The sequence below is a fragment of the Triplophysa rosa genome, linkage group LG5, assembly GCF_024868665.1.
Source record: "Triplophysa rosa linkage group LG5, Trosa_1v2, whole genome shotgun sequence".
Lineage (NCBI taxonomy): Eukaryota > Metazoa > Chordata > Actinopteri > Cypriniformes > Nemacheilidae > Triplophysa > Triplophysa rosa.
The window spans coordinates 29520878-29545216 of record NC_079894.1 but is presented as its reverse complement, the minus strand read 5'-3'; the positions used below and the strand labels follow the sequence as shown (position 1 = coordinate 29545216).

The 24339-nt window shown below is 41.4% G+C and overlaps 1 protein-coding gene across 3 annotated transcripts in view; it reads left to right on the top strand.

The window, feature by feature from the left end:
• The window catches only part of cacna1eb (calcium channel, voltage-dependent, R type, alpha 1E subunit b), a 225248-nt gene that overhangs the window by 164968 nt on the left and 35941 nt on the right, over positions 1-24339 (top strand). For all 3 annotated transcript variants that reach the window (XM_057334281.1, XM_057334282.1, XM_057334280.1), the window contains 4 exons: positions 6-71; positions 4052-4143; positions 14450-14624; positions 23777-23904. In XM_057334281.1, coding sequence (XP_057190264.1) covers positions 6-71; positions 4052-4143; positions 14450-14624; positions 23777-23904 — 461 coding nt within the window. The remainder of the gene's footprint in view (positions 1-5; positions 72-4051; positions 4144-14449; positions 14625-23776; positions 23905-24339) is intronic.

Sequence of the window (24339 nt, the reverse complement as noted above, 5' to 3'; positions counted from 1 at the left end):
TTCAGGCCCTTCCATATGTTTGTCTTCTTATCGCCATGCTGTTCTTTATTTATGCCATTATTGGCATGCAGGTAAGACTTGAATTATTACAATAATTATGATTTAACAGCAAAGAAGTATAAGTAGCAGTGATCCTGAATGCATGAAAACCAGTCGTATTTACACAAGATTAATGTGATGTATTGTGTTAGCATGTGTTAATTTTTTTGCAAATTTTGCAATTAACTGCAGTTAAATAAAACTATCTTTATATCTTAAATTAATGTGAGATATTCTTTTTTTATTTATTAAATAAACAGATTATTTTTTATTAACTTTTTGTTCAATTTTTTTTGCATTTTTAGATTTAAAAAAAAATATTGTTCTGTACAATTTATAAGCTTTTTTTGCCTATGGGGACCTCAATTTTGGTCCCCACAGTGACACGAGTCCCAATTGGTTGTCCCAACTGGGATATAAAAACAAGAACACACACACTCACAGTGTGTGGATTCATTTGCAGTTAATAGTAATGAGGATTTTGGTTTGCGACAAGCAGAGCGGGACGAGATCCGTGAGGGAGCGGCGTGAGGCCGGTGACACGAGTCATAATGAGCATCAGCTTGTGATATTCCATCTCTCTATATATCAAGAAAAAGTGACACTACATAGAATTATGAGGGAGAGAACCACCAACCATATTTATAGTAACCGGAGTTTTATGAAGTTCTCAAAGAAAATCAGTAAACCATAATTTGCTTTTACCAGATTATAATTAAGCATAACAAGCAAAGAAGACATGAGATAGATACATCACAACTTGAGATGAAGCAACAAAGCAGTGATGGTAACATTATTGACTCAAAGTCCAATAAACATTGTCCAAAATGTTCTTTAGTGTCCTCATGCGTTGTACTTACCGTAGATGAAGAGGATGGTGATGATATCCTGTCCAATTAATCTCAATGTCGTGATCAAACAATCAATTTCCACCATGTGCTCCAAAACAGTTCAATGGATGATAGAAGGTGCTGTATTAATCTCAGCATTACCCCTTTAATCCATATCCTTGCAATATGGTATATTAGCAGTAGGGAACAACTGCCTACACCAAAGAGTCCTTCTAAATTAAATACATAAACTGACTGTTAACATGCTAACAAACACGCACCACAGAGCAAACAGCAGAAATACAATTCATACATGAAGTCAGCTATAAGAAAACAAGGAACCAAACCAAGCATAGAAAGACACTTACATAGATTGATCTTGAAACCCAAGAAAAGGTTTCTCAATCCGGACTCCATATTGTTTGTAGGTAGCATGTGAAGAGACCATGCTTCTTCCTATCCAAGCCATCCCTTCCTCTACTCCTTTACTCGCTTATAAACTAGGGAAGTTATCACTATAGAGCCCCCAGAGGATGGTAGTGGAACTACAGCCTACTAAAATCCACAGTAACCACGGCAGTGAACTGTTACAAGCTGCGCATTGCACTGGTCTCGCATCTCTCATGGAGGAGCCCCTGAAGCATAAAAGGAGGAGCGACAGCAGTGAAGGACGAAACTCTCGGTGCAATGCACAGCTGACACTCATTATCACTCGCGTCACCGGCCTCGCGCCGCTCCCTCACGGCCCTCGTCCCGCTCTGCTTGTCACAAACCAAAATCCTTGTATATTATATTCATTCATTACACACAGACTGATATATTTCAAATCTTTATTTCTTTTAATTTTGATGATTATAACTGACAGCTAATGAAAATCCCAAATTCAGTATCTCAGAAAATTAGAATATTACTTAAGACCAATACAAAGAAAGGATTTTTAGAAATCTTGGCCAACTGAAAAGTATGAACATGAAAAGTATGAGCATGTACAGCACTCAATACTTAGTTGGGGCTCCTTTTGCCTGAATTACTGCAGCAATGCGGCGTGGCATGGAGTGGATCAGTCTGTGGCACTGCTCAGGTGTTATGAGAGCCCAGGTTGCTCTGATAGTGGCCTTCAGCTCTTCTGCATTATTGGGTCTGGCATATCGCTTCTTCCTCTTCACAATACCCCATAGATTTTCTATGGGGTTACGGTCAGGCGAGTTTGCTGGCCAATTAAGAACAGGGATTCCATGGTCCTTAAACCAGGTACTGGTAGCTTTGGCACTGTGTGCAGGTGCCAAGTCCTGTTGGAAAATGAAATCTGCATCTCCATAAAGTTGGTCAGCAGCAGGAAGCATGAAGTGCTCTAAAACTTCCTGGTATACGGCTGCGTTGACCTTGGACCTCAGAAAACACAGTGGACCAACACCAGCAGATGACATGGCACCCCAAACCATCACTGACTGTGGAAACTTTACACTGGACCTCAAGCAACGTGGATTCTGTGCCTCTCCTCTCTTCCTCCAGACTCTGGGACCCTGATTTCCAAAGGAAATGCAAAATTTACTTTCATCAGAGAACATAACTTTGGACCACTCAGCAGCAGTCCAGTCCTTTTTGGCTTTAGCCCAGGCGAGACGCTTCTGATGCTCCCTGCTGCTGACCAACTTTATGGAGATGCAGATTTCATTTTCCAACAGGACTTGGCACCCGCACACAGTGCCAAAGCTACCAGTACCTGGTTTAAGGACCATGGTATCCCTGTTCTTAATTGGCCAGCAAACTCGCCTGACCGTAACCCCATAGAAAATCTATGGGGTATTGTGAAGAGGTAGATGCGATATGCCAGACCCAACAATGCAGAAGAGCTGAAGGCACTATCAGAGCAACCTGGGCTCTCATAACACCTGAGCAGTGCCACAGACTGATCCACTCCATGCCACGCCGCATTGCTGCAGTAATTCAGGCAAAAGGAGCCCCAACTAAGTATTGAGTGCTGTACATGCTCATACTTTTCATGTTCATACTTTTCAGGTGGCCAAGATTTCTAAAAATCCTTTCTTTGTATTGGTCTTAAGTAATATTCTAATTTTCTGAGATACTGAATTTGGGATTTTCATTAGTTGTCAGTTATAATCATCAAATTAAAAGAAATAAACATATGAAATATATCAGTCTGTGTGTAATGAATGAATATAATATACAAGTTTCACTTTTTGAATGGAATTAGTCAAATAAATCAACTTTTTTATGATATTCTAATTATATGACCAGCACCTGTATATACAGTACTATAGCATTCTATCCCTTTAGGAAATAAATATTATACTTTATTATTTACTATAGGAAGGTTTAAAAACACTACCATATCTAGTAACTGTATAGTATTTTTCATATGGACGAATGCATAAATTGTATAGTAAAAATCAGAAAACACAGATTTCAGAAAAAACTGACTTTTGGGGAAAAATAAACTGAAATAGATTGTGTCTTAACTTCTCTTATTTCTGCTGCATCCACCATGCATTCTCTTCTTTAAATGTTTGAAAATTACGATTTTTTAGATTGAAAGTTATTCGTGTATTCATGTGTCATACTGTTAGTACAAGTTCATAGAAATTTCAGTTCAGTTCAGTTAGATATTGTTGATGGTGTTGATTGTAATTTTTTGTTGATATTAGTTTTGAAAATGTTGAAATTGAAATTTTGAATGATGTCTTTTTGGCAATAGTTTCAGTTATACCTTATAGCCTCCAGTGCTACATAAAATAATGTTTTTTGGGGGGTGCCTGCCCTGTAATGTCACAATAAAATGAATAATAATTATGTTACGTAGAAAGTTAGCGTTTGAAAGTTGCTGCTGAGTTTTGCACTTCTTTTGAAGCAGACAGCAAAGCAGTTAACATTAACATGATTTGTGTAAGAAAGCTTCAGACATGGGCCACATGTTATGGCAAAACTTATTATGGTACATGGCATAAGTAGAATTTTGCACGTTTCATTATTTTGACCTGCTAAAATTTGTGTCTGCTTGCATCTGAATGCTGTTATAGAAGTTCCCCTCGTTCTGTGTCCACTTATATTTATGATAATTTCTTTAAGGTACATAACACATCATATCCATTACTGGACAATTGACAGGTAAAATACTGTGTGTGGACTACAAAGTACATCTAACACCATGTCTTATTCTTTAGGTATTTGGAAATATTAAATTAAAAGCTGAAAGCCACATTAATCAGCACAACAATTTCAAGACATTCTTTGGTGCCTTGATGCTGCTTTTTAGGTAAGATCGCTGAAATCACCAAAACAACATAATCCCTTGATTATTAAGACTGTTATGATACCTGGATTAATTACTTTGTTTTGTTATAGTTGTTTGACACACTTGTTTGTCCTGTGATTGACAGCCCCCTTATGTCCTAAACATTTCTTGCTTTTCAAGCATAATTTCCATATTTTCATCTGTTCAACTTTTGGCTACATTGTCTCATTGTATCTTGATACATTGCCCTAATAATAGCTAAGTGGTTTTTACTTCTGAATATAATAATCAAAGAAAAAACAGGATGATATTAAGAACCAAATCCAAAATAGGAACAAAACACGAACAATATCCATGACACACAGCAACATTACCAGACAATAAACAAAATACAAAAAGTGTTTCTAAAAGACAGATGAGGGATTAATCATGGATAACATGACAAAATTGTGAACAAAATTAGGGAGGGTCCCCAGGACTACAACTAGACAAAAAGCAAAGACAAGTAGACAATTCCAGTGTCATAATGAAGGCTAAAATGTCTCAGTAAAATAAACTTCTTTTAATATTCTCAGAGCACAACCATTTCTTGGACCTATTATTTCTACATAGTCGAACTCTATAAAGCTTTCCTGGTGGCAGTAATTGATACATTGGAAATAAGACACTCACTATTCACTGTGCACTCTTAAAAACCAATGACTCAAAGATTTAATTCATGTTTATTCTCTCACACCCAGAGTTTTCTGAGGAATTTTAACAGCATTGTCAGAGTATTTAATGAAATAGTTGTTCTTGTTCATGCACAAACAATAATTAGTATATAAAAAGGCTGGACAGAAAAGACATGAGCTAGCTCAAAACTAGCATGACTGCACATATTTGTAATCAAATCCTCCCCTAAAACTCTTCCCAAATACTGTAGTTGTGAATGATGAGTGTGTCTGTCGCTAATTGCAGTTCCCTTTCAGTTTCGTTGTGTTGAGAGACAGACTGGGGTTTGATCTTGAGAACCTATCATCTCCGAGAGGAATTTAAAACGCCAATGAACTTGGCGAATGGTGCGCCAGTCTCCGCCCCGTGCATACGGGTATAAAAGGAGATGGCGGCGTATGGAGCGAACATTGTGCCTAAACTTAACAAACAAATCCAGCATTTTGCAAACAAACGCAACAAACCGTGCAGATTTTCTCACAAGTGCATGTGCAACTTCCTCTTACAAAACAGCAGGTGGTGCTATTGGGAATTTGACACTAGTTTCTATAGGAAGAAGCCATGAACATTACCTTGCGTGCCACCCTTGCCAGTGCCAGAAACTGAATTAATTTCATTCATTAAGTTTCATTCAGTTAGTCTCATGAAATTTATTGAAACTGTTAATAATAATCAGTTGCTGTTCTTAATAATAAATAATGAATTATGCATTGGTTTTAATATACAAATAACGTACAACAAACTGGATGCATTTGCAATGTTGTCACCCCTTCCACCCCATCTCATTCTCTCGTTCTTGTTTCCCAACTGTTTACGTTCACAAAGCACACTACTTTTACAAGTATACTTTCTTATAAGGGAATTTTGACATCATTTTGTGTTTATATCAGGGCCGGCTCTAGGCATGGGCAGGGGTGGGCTGAATCCCCCTAAACTTCTGTCTTGCCCACCCAATGAGAATCAAAAAATAACATCAAAAATTGTTGTATTTTCTATTGGCTGAAAGCAACGTCACTCTTCACTTCACTGCTCTGGCTTTAGTTTGTAACAGAGAAGCATGCTACATGCTACAGGTGGAAGCAAAATACTGTGCAAAGGAATTTTAGACACACTGCACATATGTAAAATTAAGCATGTAAATTCAATTGTGCAGTAACATCAGATTCATTTATTCGTTTTAGCGTTCTTATTTTGTGCTGTTAACAAACATATTTGCTTGCAATATATAGGCTAGATTTTAACCTATTGACTTTCAGTAATGACTGAAAGTTCCATCTTCCGAAGCTCCCGCTTCAGAAATAAATCTGTTTCTCTCCATCTCAAACACCCCAATTCACGCTGCAGGTGGTAGCGAAACAATGTGCGAAATAGTTTAGTTTAGGCGCGATGCGCGCTCACGATACCACATAAAAAACAGCAGACACGATGTAAAGTTCATTGTGCAGTGTAATAAGATTAATTCATTCAATTCACTAAACGAAATTAAACAGAAATCAGTGATCTTTTGTAGGCTTCTATTTATGTCCAGTTTACATAACCGCTTTATTTAATGTGTAAAACATCAATGAAATTACTATAAAAATTAATCCACAATTACTATATAAAAGGCAATAATCAACAATAATTATTTTTTGTTTTTTTTTCTTCTGTGATGAATACCTGTTTGTTATATTTATAACATCATAAATCATTTAAATCCTGCATGTATTGCAGTCATATACTGCAGTGTTTGTTGAATTCCAACAAAAGCAAACCTCATGAGTGACTGAGAGCATGATAATAAACTAATCTTAAAAAATCTGGGTTATTTCACAAAACTTTTTTTTTACTTTTTCTAACGTGTACAAACATTAGTTTTGTGTCGCTTAAAACTAAATATGAACTTGTTTTTTGCAGTGTTTCTGTTTTAAAAATACAGATCATCTTTTCTGTTGTTTTGACCTGTTTTCTCCAGTTCATTTTCTCCAAATAAATAAAAAGAAATTATATGAAATTTGGGAGAAATGTTGTCAGAAATTCACAGAAATAAATAAAAATGATAATTTTACCAAAACACATTCTTATCAGAAAAAGGAAAATACTTATGAAATGGACTCTTAATTTTGTCTGCAGCTATACTGTCTGTGTGGTTGGGGTATATGCCCAGCCAGGATATCTGTTAGTCCACCCTTCTGCACCTGGCAGGAACCGAGCCTGGTTAATATGTCCATTTTTTGTAAGATTTTAGTATTTGGCTCTTTCTGAGATGCGACTCGGTTTTTAGTGATTTTTCTGCATGAAAGTTGCATTGATACATATGTTTGACTTTTATCCATAGCAACTCATAGATAAAAAGTATTTAACATTATGCCTAAACACTATGGCATTAAAGTAGAGAGTTTTCTAGGTTAGAAAAAGATGGAAAAGCAAATAAATCGTTCTTGGCAGTTGTTTCAGTCAGTCGTCTACATTGTTTGGTTGTCATATGCCTATTTAGGTTTAAAATGAATGCTGCTTTTTTTTGGCTATTTCAAGCTAATTGGGCAATTTTTGTAATAAAATAAACCAGCACAAAAAAAAACAGTAATATAAATGTAAGTCAAACAATTGAACTATCTGCTGTTTTGGGAGAAGTTGCATAACTGAGAAAATCTACACGGTCACATTTGTGAGAAAATCTGCAAGTTAACATTTGTGAGAAAATCAAGCTGAGAGAATCTCATAAAAAGGTGAGACTTAAACACAGTACATTTATATGTTACACCTTTGCATTTTCTCTCGAATTGCATTATGTATTTGTAAAACGCATTTCTGTTTGTTTCAGAGTTTATTTCGTTTGCATAAAAGGTTGCATTTGTTTGGAAAATGCTGGATTTGTTTGTTAAGTTTAAGCACAATTTTCGCTCCATAGCGCCATCCATTCATTCATGTTTTGTTCTTCGGAACCTGCATGACTACATGTCAAGTGAATTCGTCTCTGAGACATCTGCTGAACTACTGCTGGACTTAAGAAGCCGGCAGCGGAACTTCCCCCTTCTTCAAGTGGAATTCCCTTGGGGTGTTTTGGCAGCGAGCCACAGAGTACTGAAAGAGAAAATTTCTCGCAGCTGTGTTCTTGGGTGTGACAGACTCATCCCTGAGTCAGATGGGCACAACACCTGCGTCGCATGTTTGGGGCTCAAGCATGCAGAGGCGGGGTTTGTCGATACGACATGTTCCATCTGTGAGAATATGTCGATTAGGGTGTTGTGACTGGCGACGTTCTTTCTGAATATTGCCGCAACCCCATCTGCTTCTCGAGCATCAACTGCCACTTCAGCGAGCTCGACCGCTTCGACGAGCAGTGGGGGTGATTTGGGGATTCCCATAGATTTCGCTCCGTCAGCTTCGGCTTTGCGGACCACCCATGCCCCGGCATGCTCACCTGGCTCATCCCCAATGGGCGGCGGTAGACCGTCCCATAGCAGGCAGATTCGACAGAGGGATAAGGACGAACTCTCTGTCATTGTATCGGACAGCTACCTCCTGGCATCAAATGCGGAAGACCCCTTGGTGTTCCCGCCCCTGGGCGGTCGAGCCCAAGACGAGGTTGACGCTGAGATGTCGGCAATGCTTTCCCGGGAAGAATGGAACGGGGGCGGAGCATGGCTTTTCACCACGCCCCGACCCCAAGAACCACGAATCCAGCCGCGAGCGTTACGGGGAGGGCGCTGTAGCGCACTGCAACCCGATGCTTGTGGCTGGATTCGTGGTTCTTGGGGTCGGGGCATGGTGAAAAGCCACGCTCCGCACCGGTTGCATTCTTCCTGGAGGTGCATGCGGAGCTCACGAGGTCGGGGAACGCGCCGTTCTCGGTCTGTTTCCGTCCAACGGGCTCAGCTGCTGTTACATTCCTGGACGGCCGGGCAGCTAAGGGCTATGTTGAAGTCCCCCAGGTGGAACGTGCAGTCACGGTACACCTGTGCCCGCAGACAGCTGCCACCTGGAGGGGTCGACCAAGGCTTCCTTCCAAGGCTTGTAAGCTCTCTCGGCTATGCGATCCAGTTCGCCAGACACCCACCCAGGTTTCGGGGCATTCTCCACACCTAAGTCCTACGGGAGAACGCTCACGTACTTCGGGCCGAGGTCACCGACCATTCTGGCGAAGGCTGCAATAGAGGCCGTCCCTCTGGACGAGATGTCTTCCGGGTTTTACAGCCCTTGTAAGCACGGGTTTTACAAATTGTAAGCACAGGTGGACCTGTTTGCCTCCTCGGGCTCCACCCATTGCCAGCTTTGGTACTCCCGGTCCGAGGCCCCCTCGGCACGGATGCCCTAGCACACGGCAAGCCACGGGACAAGCGGAAGTACGCCTTCCCCCCAGTGACCCTCCTTGCACAAGTCCTCTGCAAGGTCAGGGAAGAGGGACATCAAGTGTTATTAGTTGCGTCTTACTGGCCCAACTAGACTTTGTTCTCAGACCTGGTGGCTCTGACGACAATCCCCCAATGGCTGATTCCCCTGATGAAGGACCTTCTGTTGCAGGGGAAGGGCACGGTGTGGCACCCCAGGCCAGACCTCTGGAATCTCCATGTCTGGCCTCTGGACGGGACGAGGAGATTCTGAGTGGCTTACTGCTGACGGTCGCTGAGACTGCCCTGCAAGCTAAAGCCCCCACCACTAGGCATTTATATGCCTTGAAGTGGCGCCTCTTCTCGTCCTGGTGTTCTTCCCGAGGGGAAGACCCACGGAGATGCCCGATCGAGTCTGTGTTGTCCTTTCTGCAAGAGAGACTCAAGAGCCATCTCTCCCCGTCCACGCTGAAAGTGTATGTAGCCGCGATTGCCGCTCATCACGATCTCGTGGAGGGTAAGTCTTTGGGGCAACACAACCTGGTCATCAGGTTCCTTAGGGGCGCGAGGAGGATGAATCCACCTCGACCACGCTCCGTACCCTCTTGGGACCTTAATGTGGTCCTTGGAATGGCGCCTTTCGAGCCCCTGAGAGATGCCAGTCTTCCTCACCTCACGATGAAGACGGCACTCTTGGTTTGCGCTCATCTACATCAAGAGGGTAGGGGACCTCCAGGCATTCTCCATGTCCCACGAGTGCCTAGAGTTCGGGCCGGCTGATTCTCACATGATCTTGAGACCCCGGCTAGGCTACCTGCCCGAGGTTCCCACCACTCTCTTTCGGGACCAGGTGGTGAGCCTGCAGACGCTCCCCTCTGGGGAGGAAGACCCAACCTCTACCGTGTTGTGTCCAGTACGCACCTTGCACCTCTACTTGGACCATACGCAGAGCTTCAGGAGCACAAGGGGAGGGCTGTCTCCAAACAGAGAGTGGTGCACTGGATCGTGGATGCCATTACTTTGGCAGACATTTGTAGTGCTGCGGGTTGGGCTATGCCCAGTACCTTCGCAAGATTTTACAATCTCTGCATGGAACCGTGTGTCTTACACGCTACCAGCAGGTGAGACTGGCGGCTGGGTGGATGTACGCCTGCGAAAGCGCCTTCTCCCCTCTTCTCAGGTATGCTACTAGTTACAGATTCCACTGGAAGATTACGTCTCGTGGTAGCACTCACTTGTGACTCGCTAGTCCAGTCAGTGTCGCTCCGCTTGAGCTCGTGATACGGCTCAGCACTGTGGCGTGTTGTATAGGACCCTAGTCTGTCTTTCAACACAATGTCTAGAGACCGACTGAAAGGGAACGTCTCGGTTACGACTGTGTTCCCTGATGGAGGGAACGAGACGTTGTGTCTTCCTGCCACAACGCTTCGCCGGCCCGCTGCAGCGACCGGGAGATGTCTCTCATATTCCTTAGCCCAAAAAGATGAATGAATGGACGCCACCATCTCCTTTTATACCCGTATGCACGGGCGGAGACTGGCGTGCGTGCACTATTCGAGTTGTAAAACAAATCAGGGGGGATGGTGGATTGGATTTAACGTTTAGGGACAGATCATTTGTGCTGATGACAGCGCATATGATGGAAGACCAACGGTGTACCCTTTTGATTATTGTTTAAGCACAAGATAATTATTATATTATATTATTCTAAAACAACATGCATGCTATTGATATATTACGTATCAGATACTCCTGTCATTGATCTTGACCAAGGCACCTCAGAATTGGAGTTGGTCCACAGGCTGGCATGGCTACCACTGCTCCTACATAGTTAGGGTAAATACAGAGGACACATTTTCCCACTGGGTGCAAGTGCAACTTCATACTCATGGTACCTATAAATCTATTGGGAATTCATCTATTTTTTAATCAAATAAGAGGGCAGTCACCTAGCCCATATTCAATTAGAGAAATGTTTACTATTCCAGTAACAGGGTTTCCCCCAGAAAATGTGTTCGTTTTGTTAGTCTTTAATTTCATGCAAGGAAAAGTAATGGCTAGTAATGGCTTTCCTTGCTCTTGCCATGTATATGTTGTAGAATGTTTAGAACGATGATAGATAGCGCGATGACATTCCACCAGATGCCGCTGATCGGACAAGACAGAGTAACACGGCGGATAACGCTCATAAAAAAAAGGTTTTTTTTTCTACTTAGGCTAGATAAGGAGGCAGGCGTGTGTTGCTTAGGCGACCGCTGTAAAGTGCTGTGGGAAACCCTGCAGTAAGATATATATTCAGGAGAAACAGAAACCAAATCTAACATTAACTTTGTGAATGTAAAGTCTAACCTGATGTTAGCTAGCTAGCTGGCGTTAGCTAACAAGAAAAAAAGCTCCAAGCTAACTAACATCGTTAACTGTGTTGTCATCGCCTCTGTCCAGAGATTCCGCCTTTGGTGACATATCAAAAGTATTCCTGACTCTTGACTTACCGTCAGTGCTACTTCTTGCCCTCTTAAAGCCGAAGTAACTCAGGTCAAGCTGTCCATGTCGCTTGGCCATGATGCTGAAATCACCTGCACCTGCGCTGCTATGTCGCTGACTGATGTGACGTCAATTTAAAACAAATTGTCGTGTCATTATGTGCACATTCCCCTCGTCCACAGTATTTTAGCCTATTCAATATTCGGAAAAACTAAATGTTGAAATAGTGGTAAATTACCACTGGTAATATTTACACATTCATTGATAAAATAACAGGGGATGGGAAGGGGGGATGGCCGTTTTAGAAGGGGGATGATTTTGATCATCTTTAATTCAAAGGGGGATGCCATCCCCCCTCAACTCGAGTACTGCGTGCGTGTGCCATTTGCCAAGTTCATTGGCATTTTAAATTCCTCTCTGAGATGATAGGCTCTCAAGATCACAACGTCTCAAAGGTTACATTCGTAACCAAAACGTTTTACTATCTCGTGCTGGACTGACCGAAAACATCCAACTTCTGCTGACATCAGGGACATCAATTTGATGTTGTTATTGTTGTGTCATTTAATATGATATTCCATACGATATCACATATCACCTATATATAATATCCTTATTATTTATAAAAAGTTTATGTTCACATAATAAAATAACTTTATAATTGTTCCTTTTGAAATTTTAGATTTTTTTTAAAGTTCTAGTAAAAATTTAGAGGGTAATACATTAATGTGTATTTAATGTCGAGCTGTCAATAATTAACTGACACTGATGTAAATTACAGTACATTTTTAAATTGCACAGATTAACATCAACAAAAATCAGACGTAAAAACCCATTGCAACAAACTTTGATGGCTCGGAGCAAGGATTTCAAGTTCATTTAAAACAGCCACAAGACTGACCAAAGTACTGTACATTAGAATGGAAATCTAAAACCACATAAACAGTAATAAAACCAGAGGAAAAACAGAACAGCATACAGAAAACGCAGTAATAGGAATAAAAATACATAATAAAAAATGGAAGAAAAGTGGATTATTGGTAGGCCAGATCAAACAAATATGTTTTAAAGAGTACATTCCTCGAGATCATAAAAAATACATTTCATGAAGTGTTTAATTTTGCCGTGTTTGAATGTAAGCAATCTGCCAAGTTGTAAATCCGAAGGTGAACGAATAACAAAGTTATTAGCTTATAAAAAAGGTAATCGACTCTGAATCACGCGAACAAGCCATGACCTGTCCGAATCTTTAACCACAATGTACCTACGTCACTAGAAAAATCCCCGCCTACTGACTGCGAAAACTTAACTCTCTCCTCCCCAAACACTGTACTAGCTCGTTCGTGACGTGTGCATCATGTCTAAGAGAAGCTGTGTTCTATGTAGTGAAACTAAGTCAGTCTTATTTTCACTACCAAAGGAAGAACTTCTGAGGAAAAAATGGTTACTATTTATTTTTCAAACGACACCAAAGGAGTATAAACCGAACGTTTTACTTTGCGCGCGTCATTTTACCGAAGATTGCTTCATCAATCTTGGCGCCTTTACTGCAGGATACATTAAACGTCTTTCCTTAAAAGATGTTGCAATACCAACTTTATTTGGACCTGTAAGCTCCACCGAATCACAACCTGTAAGTGTGACTCTTTATTTTTGTCTTTACTTAAAATTAAATTTGTGTGACGTTATCTCATGTCTGTGTTTAGCTAACGTTACCGTTATTTTTGGGGTTGTTACTGTTTGTTTACCTAACGTTAGCTATAAACTCGTTGCGCTAATGTAAGTGTTCAACCATATTAACTCGCAAAGTCTTTATTTCAAGAACTGCGTGGTGTACTATAGTTATAATAACATCTGAAGATACGAACACCGTACACTGTATGCCGTGATAACTAACTGTTACAAGAGAAGTGTCTAAAACAGTCCTTTTTCTTACTGGCATCTGTATAAGGATTAAAGAATGATTCGTCAGACTCGGGCTCGAACTGGTAAGGTAAAATCGACGCCATCTCTCTCTATACACTGTTAATATCCAACCACCTGCAAACCGTAATACAGCAGTAATGATAGGCGGTCCATTTGCGACACATGCTGAACGCGTTTGACCAATCACAGCAGACTAGACCATTTGACCAATCACAGCAGACTAGACCATCTGACCAATCACAGCAGACTACACTATCTGACCAATCAGATCAGACTACGCTGGCGGAAAGGCGGAGATTACACAGATGAATCGCGGAACGAATCATTTGAGAGTCAGTCAAGAAGTAAGGTAATAAAAACTGCTTATTATTACGAAATAATAGTATTTTTACATCATGTATGTACATAAACTTGTTGTCGGACACTCCATAAACCAAAATAAGCCCTTAAAAATATTGAGGAATGTACTCTTTAAACGAGATTTAAAAGTGAAAAGAGAGGGTAGAAATGTGTGGGTTACCATGTTCAAAGAGGCTGGCAGGCTTCTCACACCTCAAAATCAGGTGCAAGTTGAACCCCTGGGGCGTAAGAGCCGCCCAAAATTGCCCCGTAGAGATACCGTGATGGGGAGAATGCTCATGAAACAGGGATTGTTTTTCCTACTATAGTAGAATGTTTGAGTGGTTTAGTTGATATATTCCTTAGAACAGTGTTACAATACAGTATTATGAGAGATTTGAAAGCAAGAATATTTTCTCAAATTCTCAAATCACTCTTGCAATACTGTGATGTCAGCCAATAGGTCTGTACGGCCTGGAGTTTCATGTAGGGATCTGAAACCTTATGGGAAAGGGGACTAGAATTTAGGATATATATTTCTTTGTTTCTTGCAGAAGTGCCACAGGAGAGTCGTGGCAGGAGATCATGCTCTCATGTCTCAGTGGGAAGGAGTGTGAGCCGGACCCTTCTATAGCGCCACCTTTCACCTCGCCAGATCATCAGGGTGGTTGTGGGACTGATTTTGCCTATTTCTACTTTGTTTCCTTCATCTTTTTCAGCTCATTTTTGGTAAGCCCAAAACATTTTTCGAATCTTAACATTTGTGTATTATACTGTATAATATTTAATATGGTAGTATATTTGTAACAGACTGGGTATAGACGCAAGTTTAGAATCTTTCTGCAAGAACTTGAAAAAAATCTATAAGGCCAACAATCCAAAACTGTCACGGTCCTACCTTCTTGTTTATGAATTTCTAGTCGTGTGGCAGGATCGGGACAGAGCCCTTAGGTTTTATGTGAGAAAACCATGAGTTGTTTGTTTTTACTTCTCATGTGTTTTCTCGTGTCTCGTCATTGGCCCCGCCCCTCTCGTTTCATGTATTGCTTCCCTTCCGTGTCTAATGTTTCCCACCTGCCCTCACTCGTTATCCTTCGTTTGTCTTACCTATAAATGCCCTCATGTTTCTTTGTCTTGTGCTCGTGTATTGTACTATGTATGTGTACCCTGGATGTACTGTGTTTTGCTTGTCGAGTGTTCCTGTCCCTAGCCGTGCCCGTGTTCTTTGAGTGTTGTGTTTTACCCTTGTCGTGTGTTGATTTAAGACGTTTGGTCGTGTCCTTTAGTTTAGTTTTTACTGTTCTTGCTTTCGTTTTGCCCCCTCGTGGGAAGTCTTTTGTTGTGTGTTAATCTCTCAGTTCTGTTTTCCCCATCGAGGGTGTTTTGTTTTGTGTTTTTGTTATTAAAGTCTTGTTTCATTAACCCCTTCACTGCCTGCCTGCATTTGGGTTCTTCCGCCACGCTCAACATGAGAAAAACAATAGGCACAGAGTTGTAACAATGAACAGGCAATAATCCAGTAACGTGATATCAATCCATGAAAAACCAAGACAAAAGGGTAATCCAACAGTAATCCAGTCAGTGTTGCTAACTATTTTTAATGAGAAGCTAAAAAACTGCTTGGAGATTTGTTAAATGTTGCTAGATGACACCATGAACTACTTTAAAACATCTGTATTTCAAAATGTCAATTAAGGCCCCTGAAGTGTCTAATTAGTAGTAAGAAAGTCTACACTAAATTGGAAACACTGAATCCAATAGAACCAACAATGCTCATGACATGGGTTAACAATGGTAGATTATGGTAAACTGTCAAAAAAGCGGATGAATTTGGCAATAATTTGCCCAGTATGCATGAATGAACATGGGCTGCGTTTAAGTCCTTCCTTCACTAACTTTCCTCCGTCACTGAGATGTAAATCCTTGCATGCATTGCATTATTGCCCACTACTAGTGGAACCCTTGCAATGGTTTACATTAAACGTCCTAAACCCTTAATCATAATCCTTATATATGGTTAATGTTAAATTAGCCTATACAAGAACTTTTGTCGCAATATAGGTTATTTTGAACATTTTCTGTATTATGTGTTTTATGTAGTATGTTTCATGCGTGCATTTTATGTGTTTTAGGCTTCTGTCACTTTTGCTGTAATTGACCCTTCGCAAAGCCCCCCCTTTGCTATGTCCGACATCAGCCAAAGCGCTCCCACTGCATTAAAGAATATTTATCGTGAAAAAATCATTTCTGTAAAAAATGATGTGTACTTTCAGCCAAAAGCAATAATGTCTGCAACATGCATTTGAAGTATAAATTCAGGATGTGAAAGTGACTAAAGTAAACAAAATAAAGATCGAAGCTATAGACTACAGATCATAAAACTGAAAGCATTGCATCACCTTGCGATCGAGAATCACTACATTGTAGAGCAACACTGTTCCTGTAAAGCTACGTAGCTTTTTATTCACTATTCACATTATGAAAACGTTTAATCTTATGTATTTATAATGTCACATTCACTAAGTCAACCTAACTAGCGTTAGTTAACTACTTTAACAGTAGCCTACGTCCACAGTGTGCTTGCTGTAACGACATAGCGTGTGGTTAACGCCATTGGTTTCTGACACGTTTAAGCAACGGGTGAAACTGTGATTGTGACCATGAAGATCAAATTTGACCTCCTGTAAAATTCTGGCAGTGTTGATGAGATGCAGTCCTTCAGTGCAGCCCATATGACAGTCCATGAGGTAGAACTCCATCTGCCATCCCCACACCTGATTGTCATTACCCTGGACTCCAGTTGCCTGTTTAATTACCGTGTGGATTACACTTGCCTGTGGATACTTTCCTGTTACCTTTTGTCTACAGGGATTTTACTTACCTGTGGATTCTTATCTGTTGCCTGTTGTCTCTGTGGATTATATTTACCTGTGGAGACTCACCTGTTACATGTTTGATGTTTGGACTTGCTCACCTGTTCATACCTGCATCCCTTATTAAAACATATTGTTGTACTTCTACATCTGTCTGGTCTCACGGTCATTGTGACAGAATACCAGATCAAAGATATGATTGGGCTAACACGAAGGGGCACCGGACCCTTACATCCTCAACCATCTCTGCCAGGGCATTCGTTCACTGGAGATGTATGAGGAGGAGTTCATGGGTTATGTCCATCGGGTGAGTTGGAGCGATGCCATCCTAAATGACTGTTTACTTATGGGACTGGGTGACAATCAGTCAATAATAGTTATGATTCCTGATGTTTATGAATTGTGTCTAGTTAACTCTATTAATCAAAGTCCTCAAAGTAAATGGCTCCAGTTTCTGTGTAGGAGAAGCAGACGAGGACTCCCGTGCTGTCATTCCAGTTCCAACCCGCACTAAACGGAGAGCTTGCCACAAGCCCAGGACCAGATCCTCCACATCCTCAAGGGCCAACAACACATGCCAGCGATTTTCTCCTGAACTGCCCCTCATGTCCGCTCCAAGCCAGTCCACTCTAGAGCTTCCACACAAGTTCACTCCAGAACACACATTCTGCTAGATACTCAGGGATTTCGGGCCCTCTTCCTTGTACACCACGGAGTGGCTACTAACCCTGAGTCAGCTCCAGAGTTTTCATTAGAGTCCGCCCCAACATATGCTCACATGCCTGAGCACAGCCAGGAGCCCGCTCTCACTTCAGAGTCTAGTGCAGTGCCTACTCATGTCCCAGGGCCTAGCCGCTGATCCGATCTCATCAAAATGCCCAGCCAAGTGTCTGCTCTTACGCCAGAGCTCAGCCCTAAGCCTACTCTCAGCCCAGAACTGTGTCTAGTTAACGCTTCAATCTGTCTTGATGCCACGGAGACCACCTGGAAAGCGACATCAGAGCCTCTTACCCCAGAGCAAGCGGTTCAAGTTCAGAAATACATAAGAAGCTTAATTTACAATTCAGTTCATCAGAAGATGGAGAGTGAGAGACTCACAAGCGTCTGTCTGCTCCCGCTTTGTGTTTGAGCTGCCGGTCACACCTTTTTTTCTTTCACAATTTCCTGTTGTGTCACGTACCACCAGGGGTCTCTTCACGTACCATTAGTGGTACTTGTGCCACAGTTTGAGAACCACTGTTATAAGCATTTTAATCAATTTTGTTATATCTTTTGACCACAAGGGGCCCAAAATTTTGTATGTGCTCTCAGAGTGAGGTCCCGATTAGGGATGCACCGAAACGAAAATTCTTGGCCGAAGCCGAACATGATGTGAAACACTTGGCCGAAGGCCGAATAATACCGAACACCGAACATGGTTTTTTGCATTTCTTCTATTTATTAAGCTATTTTTTTCACTATTGCACAAACTGAATAGTCAAAATGTGCTTTTTATAATTTGTCTTGCTTTTCAATACAATACAACTTAATATAAAATTGAGCAAAACAAAGTAAATTCAAACAAAAATTGAGCTCTCTCCCTTCATGAATAGCCTATATTAATTAGGCCTATAACTGACTGCTAAAAGAATGTAATGTAAGTTACTCTGTACCTCTACAACAAAACACTTCATTAAAAACTGTCATTCCACATTAGGCCTATAAGATAAAAACACGAATAAACTAAAACTGTTGGATTATTATAGGCTACATTGCAAAATGATTTGAGAAAAAAAAAACATCCAATGCAAGCAATTCTGACTGATGCTGACTGACAACCATTTCAGTTCACGTCTCTCCTCCAAACTCCGCCCACAAAAGCTGACTGTTCTCTCAGAAGGTGCACAGAAGATACTTTGACAAGTTGTTTAGTACATGGAACTGTGTGCACGCGACCACTGTATGATGTCAAAGGATGTCGCGAGCGGCGGGGCTACTGTCAGACAGCCCAATTCCGTCTGAAGTAAAGTTACTGGTCGGTAAAGATGCTTTCATTCAGAAATTTACTTCCGTGTGGCAAGTCCCGTGCTGTGTCTTTCTCTGACACTTTAAAATGCTCCACACACACGCGCACACACACGCACACACACACTGCCAAAATGTTTGCGGCAGTAATAAAGCGCACGCGTGTCTCTCTCTCTCTCTCTCTCTCTCTCTCTCTCTCTCTCTCTCTCTCTCTCTCTCTCTCTGCGCTGGTTGCTGCTTGATCGTATCACGAGTCATGTTCGGTAAAATTTATTCGACCATTTCACACATTCGGCCGAACACCAAACTTGCGTTTTTTGCTATTTTCGGCCGAACATTTTCGGTGGCCGAACATTCGGTGCATACCTAGTCCCGATGACCCATACCAAGTTTTTTAGCAATATGCAAATGCATTTGTAAACTGGCCAATGCCAACAATGGCCGACATTGGAAAACTGGATATCATTTGACTTTGCATGCCACCCTGATTTTTGAGCAAACCGTTCAGAAGTTATAAGCAAAAATAGGCATTTTTGTAACTCCAGACCACTAGGTGGCACTGCACCGAAACACAGCATGTTGCATCAAGTCGGGCTTGTGATGACTCACTTTTGTGTAGATGCTCCAATGTTCAAATCCATTTAGGCATGCTCTTTGTCGAATTTGTTGATGCTGTATACAAAAACAGTTTGACCAATCAACACAAATTCCATTTTGCCTGGAGTGTCTCTTAATGCTACGTGCTAAATTTTGAGCAAATCGGACAAACGCTCTAGGAGGATTTTGTTGTTTTTCAGAGTTCGAAATGGCTGAAAAAATTAATGACGAAAAATGATGTCATAGGGTGCATTCGAATTGACATTAGTTTCTAGGACATACGGTTCAAAAGTTATGAGCCAAAATGTAAGTAAATGTTTGAACTGTTGGTGGAGCTAGAGGGTTTGAGTTAGAGGCTCCAAACTGGCAATGGTGAAACTTCAGACTGTCCTTTAACTGTGTCCAAAATGTCATAAGTTTCCTATGTATGGTTCTATGGGCTGCCATAGACTTCAATGGCAAAATAATTATAATAAGAAAACTAAAGAAAATAACCCTTCGGGGCTTGACACGCATTTCGTAAATACATTATCTTCTTCTGCAAAGAAGTGAAAAGGTGATAATAAAATAATAACAATAAGTTTACATTTATATAGGGCCTTTCCCAAGCTCAAGGTCGCTTCACAATGACAATGGCAATAGACATATAGACAAAACATACAGACATAATTATTCAGGTGCTAAGTTACTACATGTGCGATTGCAGTTGCATACCACATCAGCAGTGCTAGCAGTCATGACAGAAAACACAAATCAATACACGTGCGAATGCGTATCATGGGCATCATGCGTATCATGGGCATCAGGCGTGATGACATCTTAATTATGTGTCATCTGCCGTATTGCTTCGAAAGGGAGGGGGCAGGGTGAAGTGAGCCATTGGTTGCATTATATTTACATTCATGCATTTGGCAGACGCTTCTATCCCAAGTGACTTACATTTCATTATACTATACATTTGTTTCTGAGTATGTGCAATCCCTGGGATCGAACCATTACCTTGGCATTGCTAGCGCCATGATCTAACCACTGAGCTACAGGAAAACAATTCGCAACCTCACTGCTAGATGCTGCTAAATTTATTACGGTTACGTGCTGGGCAATGTAAAACAGGGAGCTGATCCAAATGCACTATAATCCTTTTAATAAAGCCCACAGAGTAACTTAACATCCAGCCGAGAGGGCTGGAGGCAGAGCAGGAAGCGGAGGCCAGGGCGGAGCTGAAGGCAGAGCAGGAGGCGGAGTCGGCTTAACTGAAGGTTGCAGCCACGGAGGAGTCAGCCGAGCTGAAGGCAGGGACTAGAGCAGAGCCAGAGGCAGAGCTGAAGCAACTGGAGGCAGCAGAGCACAAGGCGAGGACCAGAGAAGAGCCAGAGGCGGAGCTGATGGAACTGGAGGTGGCGGCCATGGTGGTGGAGGCAGAGCAGAGGGCAGCGACCAGAGCAGAGCAGGCTGAGTTGGTGGAGTGGACTGTCCAGCAGGTGGCGCAGATAGTGGTCTGGGTGGAGCCCCTGGTGGCTTAAGTGGGTCCGGCTGGATCTGTGGCCAGAGTGGAGCAACTGGACTTGGACCTGAAAAGAAGTCTTGGATTGGACTTGGCTCAGGAACTAACTTGTGGACTGGACTTGGCTCTTGGAACGGGCCCTTGGACTTGAATAGACTCAGGAGCGGACTCTTGGGCTTGACTAGACTAAGGAACGGACTCTTGGGCTTGACTTCACTCTGGAACCGATTCTTGGGCTTGACTGGGCTCAGGAATGGACACTTGGGCTCGACTGGGCTCAGAAACAGGCTCTTGGACTGCAGCAACCTTTGGGGAGACTGAGGAACAGAGCGTAAACCACATACAACACAGACCTGTAGCCACCACAGGAAGCACAGTGGACAGGGGACACACCTTTACAATTCTCACTGCAGGAAGCCTTGGGATGCCAGCTGCTTTCACCGACCTCGAAGGTGGGTCTGCCTAGCTGAAAGCCAGCCTCAAACGCCTAGGGGAAGCCTTTACGTTCTTGCATGCAACACTCATGACGACTGGGAGCTCAGGTTTGGTGTCCAATACGACTGGAAGCTCTGGAGTGTCGTCCATGACACCTTTTTTCAACTTTTCCCTTGCCCAAGCAGCTGTGCCAACATGCTTCAAATCCACTTCCATTGAGCCAGTGCCGAAACACTCCTCACCAAAGTGCCTGAATGACTACAGCTCTGTAGCACTCAAATCTATTGTCATGGAGTGCCTCGAGTGACTGGTCCTGGCACACCTCAAGAAATGCCCGTTCCTTTACTCCCTCTTCACCCACGACTGCAGGCCTGAATATGGAATCAACTCCATCATCAAGTTTGTAGATGACACCATGGTGATCGGCCTCATCAGTGACAACGATAAGACGCCTGGTTGCATAGTGTGCTGACAGTCATGAGTCTGCAGAGAGTGAAACACTTATACCACTACTTCTCCATTCTCCTCTAATCAATTCTCATTTACATCATCCCTATACAATGTTTCATCCTTAACCACAGCTCCAAGGCCATGCACATCTCCTCATTTTAATAACACAAGACATAATTCATTGCTACATGAAAGAGATCAATCAAAACTCTGTACCAGGCAACAATCTCACACTTGTGTTAGTAAAAGTAAATGCATTCATATTCTTAAATTAGTTTGCGTAAGCATCAAAGATAAACAAAATACAATACACACTGACCAAATATTTCTACAAACGTAATTGATTAATTTCTGTTTTATAAATCTACACAGTAAAAATGGACCACCCGTTAGTGAAAACCCTAGTAGACACTGGTTCATGAGTTCACCTTTAGATCAAAACCACCTAGTGGCTTAACATTGGGAGTTTTAAAATGTTCTGAAACTGTAACAAAGCCTTGTTTGCTAAAAACCACGTGGCCTGGCCAGTTTGATACATCATCTAAAGCACTGATTCAAAACAAATCCATCACTATGGATTATCTTGTTTTTTTTTAATGCCGTTTCGATTTTCCCTTTCATTTTTATATACTCTCTATTTATGAACCTTCTCTTTTTTGAGTCAGTTTTTGGTATTATTTTAAGGCTTTCCTTGTTAATAGGAAATTAAAACTTATTCCTTGTAATTTTTTTGCTTTGGTGGATTTTTCCTTTTTGTTTTTGTTAATAACATTTTGCAGAGATTTACTCTGTCTGCCTTCCTTTGTGGGTTCACCATCTGCCTAGTGGCTCATTGTGTTAAGAGGTCATCTCTCACACCATCTCTTAGACCTGAGTTCAAGGGCCTTGATTCCACTTTAGATCATCTACTATCTGAACTCTTCCATACTGTATTTAATACAATGGAATGCCCAATAAAGTTGTTTTGATGAACATTTTTTTCTGTTTTCATACATGAAAAAAGAATACAATAGTGACTACATGCGACACATTAATACCAGCAGTCACTTCCACTGAATTGCTAAAATCTAGATTTTTTAATAGCAACATTGTCTGACAAAATCACCATACACCTTTGTTAAAGAGCAGATATGTTTGTTGAAGGGGTGGTTTCCCATACAGGGCTTCACTGTGCGTACACACCGCCAGCTACTCTGTCATTTGCATAAAGTTGAGCAAATCTCAACTTTGTCGCGTCGGTAGACACGTCCACTTCCATTCGCCAACGGTCACTGTCGCTTGTGTCGCCGGAAGTCGTCAGCTCTCCATTGAAATGAATGACATGAAGTCGCTTTGTCACTAGGTGTCGCTGGCGGTGTGAACGCACAGTAAGGCTAGTCCAAGACTAAAACAACATTAAAGCAGTCTAAACTGAAAACAACTTGCACTGACATATCTTAAATGCATCAGTATCATTGTTTGTCTCAAAACCCACAAAATTAATATTTTTTTGTAAAGTATGTTTGTAAAAACTGCTTAAGTGTCCTATTTTAACTAAGGCCTATCCTGACTTTATCTAATCCCTGTCCAGGAAATCGCCCCAAAGAGTGCTATATACTTATTGTCTCTGGCAGCGCACAGCCTCCATCTAGATAAAATATGTGCATATTTACAAATATTCAGATGTTCATGCTCATATGTCCAGTAAGTAGGGGTTCCAACAAAGATAAAAACTGATGTTCATATGTGGTATTTCTATTTAAAGAAAAAGTCCAGAATCTGCCAGTTTGTACCAACTACATTATTATAGTATTCCATTTATATGCTCAAATGTGCATTGACCACACACAGCCTTTGTTATGTTTGCTTTCTATATTTGTAATTATAATGTATGACACTTTGAACCATAGAGACCTCATGGACTATTTGTGATTTTACAATATTATTTTGTTATGCGCAGAACATGCAGAATAAACTAGTCCTTCCCCTTTTTGGTATTCACATTTTATCTTGGCATATTCTTTTATTTTTATCATAAGATGCTGAACCTGTTTGTGGCTGTAATTATGGACAACTTCGAGTACTTGACTCGGGACTCCTCCATTCTTGGCCCTCATCATCTGGACGAGTTTGTGCGCATCTGGGGGGAATATGACCGAGCAGCATGGTAGGCACATACAGATCACGCTAACATTGAAATGCAAGTTATAATGTTGTTTACAGTGATAAGTTTCCTTGCGGCAATATGCAGATCTTTACTGGGAACCAAATCTCATTAAAGACCACAATCATGTTTTTATGAAATTTCTCCTGATTTACGAATTCATACACATGTGCAGTATTGAGCTGTTCGTTTTTGCACTTAAAGCCAAAGACGGCAACTATCAGTAACCACTCTTGTATCTACTAAACCAGCAACTCTGTAAACTCCTTATTGTTTCCACTTTAATATATGACCTGATATTGATATAACGTAACATTTTCTTCTGAACTAGCTCTCTCACTTCTATAATTTTCTGAAACCATTAAAACAGTTTCTTTCAATCAATGTTCTGGATTCTTGGAAAATCTTGTTGAACCCAGTAGGCCCAATCATGCCTGA